Below are 3,518 nucleotides of genomic sequence, written 5' to 3' on the forward strand. Positions count from 1 at the left end.
TTCTTTACCTCCAACACACCACCACGATCATTCTAATAATCAGAAGTGACAATATAGAACACATGTCAGAAATGATGAATTGATCGTTCCTGGTTGACCCTTTAGATGGAATGACTCCTATAACCTACTTATAATACAACACACCAATGGGGGTACTTGTTCCACCCTACTAAGGAGAAAGACACCCTTTCAGGGGGGGTGTTTCCTATTTTCCGGCTGAACAAACCAATCCAAATCGATAAAACAACAACTCCTTTAACTCCTAAATGTAACTGTTCCGGGTGGTCCAGGGTTTACTTCGCTTTTACTAGTCGCTATAAGGTATGGACATCTCTACACACACTACGTCATAGGAGTGTCAGTCGATCTTCTGTTTCAGGAATCATTGTTCCCCTGATAAAGACGCTTTTTCTCATCTAATTCTGGGAATAGAATCTTTCTATTCACTATCTCACTTAGGTCAATCTAAGTCCTTTAACAACCATACATGGGGGTGGTCACTAATAATGGACACAAAAATAGACTAATAACACGGAAGATTCTACACATTTTAACACAATGTAGACTTAATCTGGACTCAGTTAAACACATTACCTGTTGTTGGGGGGATAACTAACCTATTGAATGAAGCTCATCCTAGGGGGGACACAACCCCTTAGTGCACCAAGTTGGATACGTAGGGGGGGGTTCAAGGTTTTAACCATGGTACTAAAAGGGCTTGGAGGAAGGTCATAATCATATTGGTCCTTCCTCAACCCTAATCCTTGAAGACTAAAGGGGGAATTCCTATTCTAATGCCCGAATTCGAACCCCCACTTGACCTCCTTACAGGGAAGTTTAACTTGTTATGGGTGGCCGGCACCCATGCTGGCTTTAGGGTTCTCCATCTTGCTTATTGTGCAGGTGCTAATCCGGAAACGTCTCCTGTTTTCGACTTCCTAATGGGTCTTCATACTATAACTTATTTGCCCCATCCTAGGTGATTTCTGGCGTCGGGAGTTAGAGTCCTTCTTCCTCTTGCAGATGCGAAATATTCCATAGGCGCTGGCCATTGCCAGTAATAAAACTCCCAACACACCACCTACCGTGGCATATATAGACTGATCGCTAGTGTCACTCTTGGTTTGTACTGGACTTCCCTGTTTTGAGCCTCCCGTATCCCAAGTTTCTCCTTGGGAGGGTGGGTCCTCCTCAGCATCTTCTTGTCTGGTTCGTGAGGACCCTTTCCCATTATCCGTAATAGTCAGCACTTCTCTCGACTTTGTGGACATACCCGCCCCCGGGGGCGATGGAACTCCAGCCGTTGGTACGTAGCTTCTTGAATCCTTCGCCTGAGACTGCTTGACGGAAGAGTATTGGGTTAAAGCGTTTTGAGTTCTCCCAGATTGTTCTTCATTCCCTCTTGTGGGAGGAGTTGTTGGTCGGAAGCTACTATAGTCGGTAGTGAGTGCAATTAATTTTTCCTTTTTCTGTTCGGGTGTTGTGACTATATCAGCACCCTTCACGGGGTGTTCTGGGGTAGGCTCGTGAAATTCTTCTAATCCGCTGATAGAATCCAAAGGAATTTTATTTATGTCATTTATCCATAAATCAGCGACATTCCCAGTCCCTTTGTGATATTTATCACAGGTTATTTTTCGTTGAGTCACCTTACAACTTAATTCGCCCTTGGTCACCTCAGCAGCTATAAACTTATTAATCCATTTTCCGATTGCATAGGGTCCACATTTGGGACAGAGACTACTTAGGCTCCGGTAGACTGTCAGTATTAAACTCATACCTGTACTGTGACATTCTCGATACCTACTACTTTCGTTGCAGCTCACTCCCCTGGTTCGTCGGTCCTTGCCGAAACTTGTCACCCAGTCTTTCCATTGTTGTTGAGTAAACGATAAGGCGTCATCCACTTTATGACATAACGTGCTTCTCCCTTCATACTTCACTTCGCTTCCCGTTCTGGAACTCGTCAACCCTGTTATGATACATACTATCACTATTAGAAGTCTCTGACCTGACTCAGTCTTGTCCCAGGGAGTTGTTAGATTTCCTGCCTTCTCTAATAGACTGTACCACTCCTGGCTATTCCATAACAGCTCCTTGCCTTTGGGTTCAGGCTGTGCTAACAAATCTGTCTGAATCTGGTTTATTATTCTGTCGAGCACTTCACCCCATGGAAGTTCCCTCGTCCTATCTTGCTTTATGCAAGTTTGTTGATTCGGGTCGAAAACCTGCCCCCACACGAGGGGGGTCTGTGTTAATAAGTCCTTATTTACCCATGGATCTACATTGAGCGTCCTTTCTTTGGGGGGCTTTATTAACTCGTTATAACAAAATCTGACGCTCTTATTTTCGCCACATTGTTCTCCTAGTTTAGGAGCATATCCCCAGTTGTTTTGGGCTTGGGCCCAATCTTTTAAGTTCCATTTCTTATTTGTGGCTCCCCCCATGATCAGTAGATTTCTCTTTGTAGTTGGGTGGTATTTACTCACTTGGTCCTTGGGGTTCTATAATCACTTGGTTCACAAGGAGCCGGTTTCAGTTGGTTCCTAGAGTTGGCTCCATATTGTTCCAGGGGTTGAGATTTCTGGTGTTTGAAGCTTTACTGCCTCTATAAACTTGGAGATAAGGGATTCCTTATGAGGGGCTTTTGGAGGTGGTCTGATAGATCTCACATGTTGTAGCATCCAGTTAGCTTTTTCCCAGGTATATACGGCTTGTTAGTCATTTGGCGAGGGCAGGTCCCCGCTGAATGCCTGGAGGATTTTATCACCTGCTGTTAATTCTTCCTTAGATGTTTATCGCCTGGCTCCTTAACTCTTTCTCCTAAGCATATTACTTCTTCTAGGTGGTTCCCTCTCTTGTGGCCCTTTTTTTGTTTTTCTCAATCTTCTTTGGGAGCGGGGACCCTGGATCTAGGTTGGGTCGTTAATTTTGTTGGCTTCGCCTTTTGGGCAATCTTGGGCTATTCTGCTGGAAGTTTATCTCATTCCTTAATGATCCACTAAATTACCTTCTTCCTCTGAATTTTGGCCTGCTGAGGTGGATTTATGGATTAGCTACTTAATTGTTAGTTAGTTCCTCCGTACCTAGGTATTCTCCTGACCAGGGATTTGCCCCTTCCTCGTGAATCTTTCTATTCAGTTGTTTTACTCTTCTACGTTTTATTGGGAGGATACTCGATATACGGGAATTTTATCTCTAGTGTTGGGGGGGGGGAGATGATACTTGGGGTGTAGCTCCCATCATCTCAACGATGGTCTTTTATACTCGTGGGGGTGTTAATTCCTCTCCTACTTTGGTAATGCTCCTCGGCTTATTTGGTTTCTCTGCCCTCTTAGTTCCTGGATTTTTGGATATATTACTTCTTACTTAGGCACTCCGTTGGTGGTTTCATTATCCGGTTGTTGGATTCTTAATCCCTAGGAGCGGTCCTCTCAACTTTCCTGCAACAAGTCCTTGTCCTATACTTCATGCCATAGGCCCCTATTATTCTTGAATAGGCTTCTCTGTCGTTTTTA

The 3,518-nt window shown here is 44.2% G+C and overlaps 1 protein-coding gene across 1 annotated transcript; it reads right to left on the minus strand.

Moving 5' to 3' along the window:
* Positions 1–938: 938 nt before the first annotated feature.
* On the minus strand, positions 939–2,447 carry C922_05692 (hypothetical protein; the record flags this gene model as incomplete). The annotated part of the gene is made up of 1 exon (XM_008821263.1): positions 939–2,447. One exon carries the CDS (start codon positions 2,445–2,447, stop codon positions 939–941), a length of 1,509 nt encoding a protein of 502 aa, XP_008819485.1.
* Positions 2,448–3,518: the final 1,071 nt, after the last annotated feature.

Source organism: Plasmodium inui, assembly GCF_000524495.1.
Source record: "Plasmodium inui San Antonio 1 unplaced genomic scaffold supercont1.137, whole genome shotgun sequence".
Lineage (NCBI taxonomy): Eukaryota > Apicomplexa > Aconoidasida > Haemosporida > Plasmodiidae > Plasmodium > Plasmodium inui.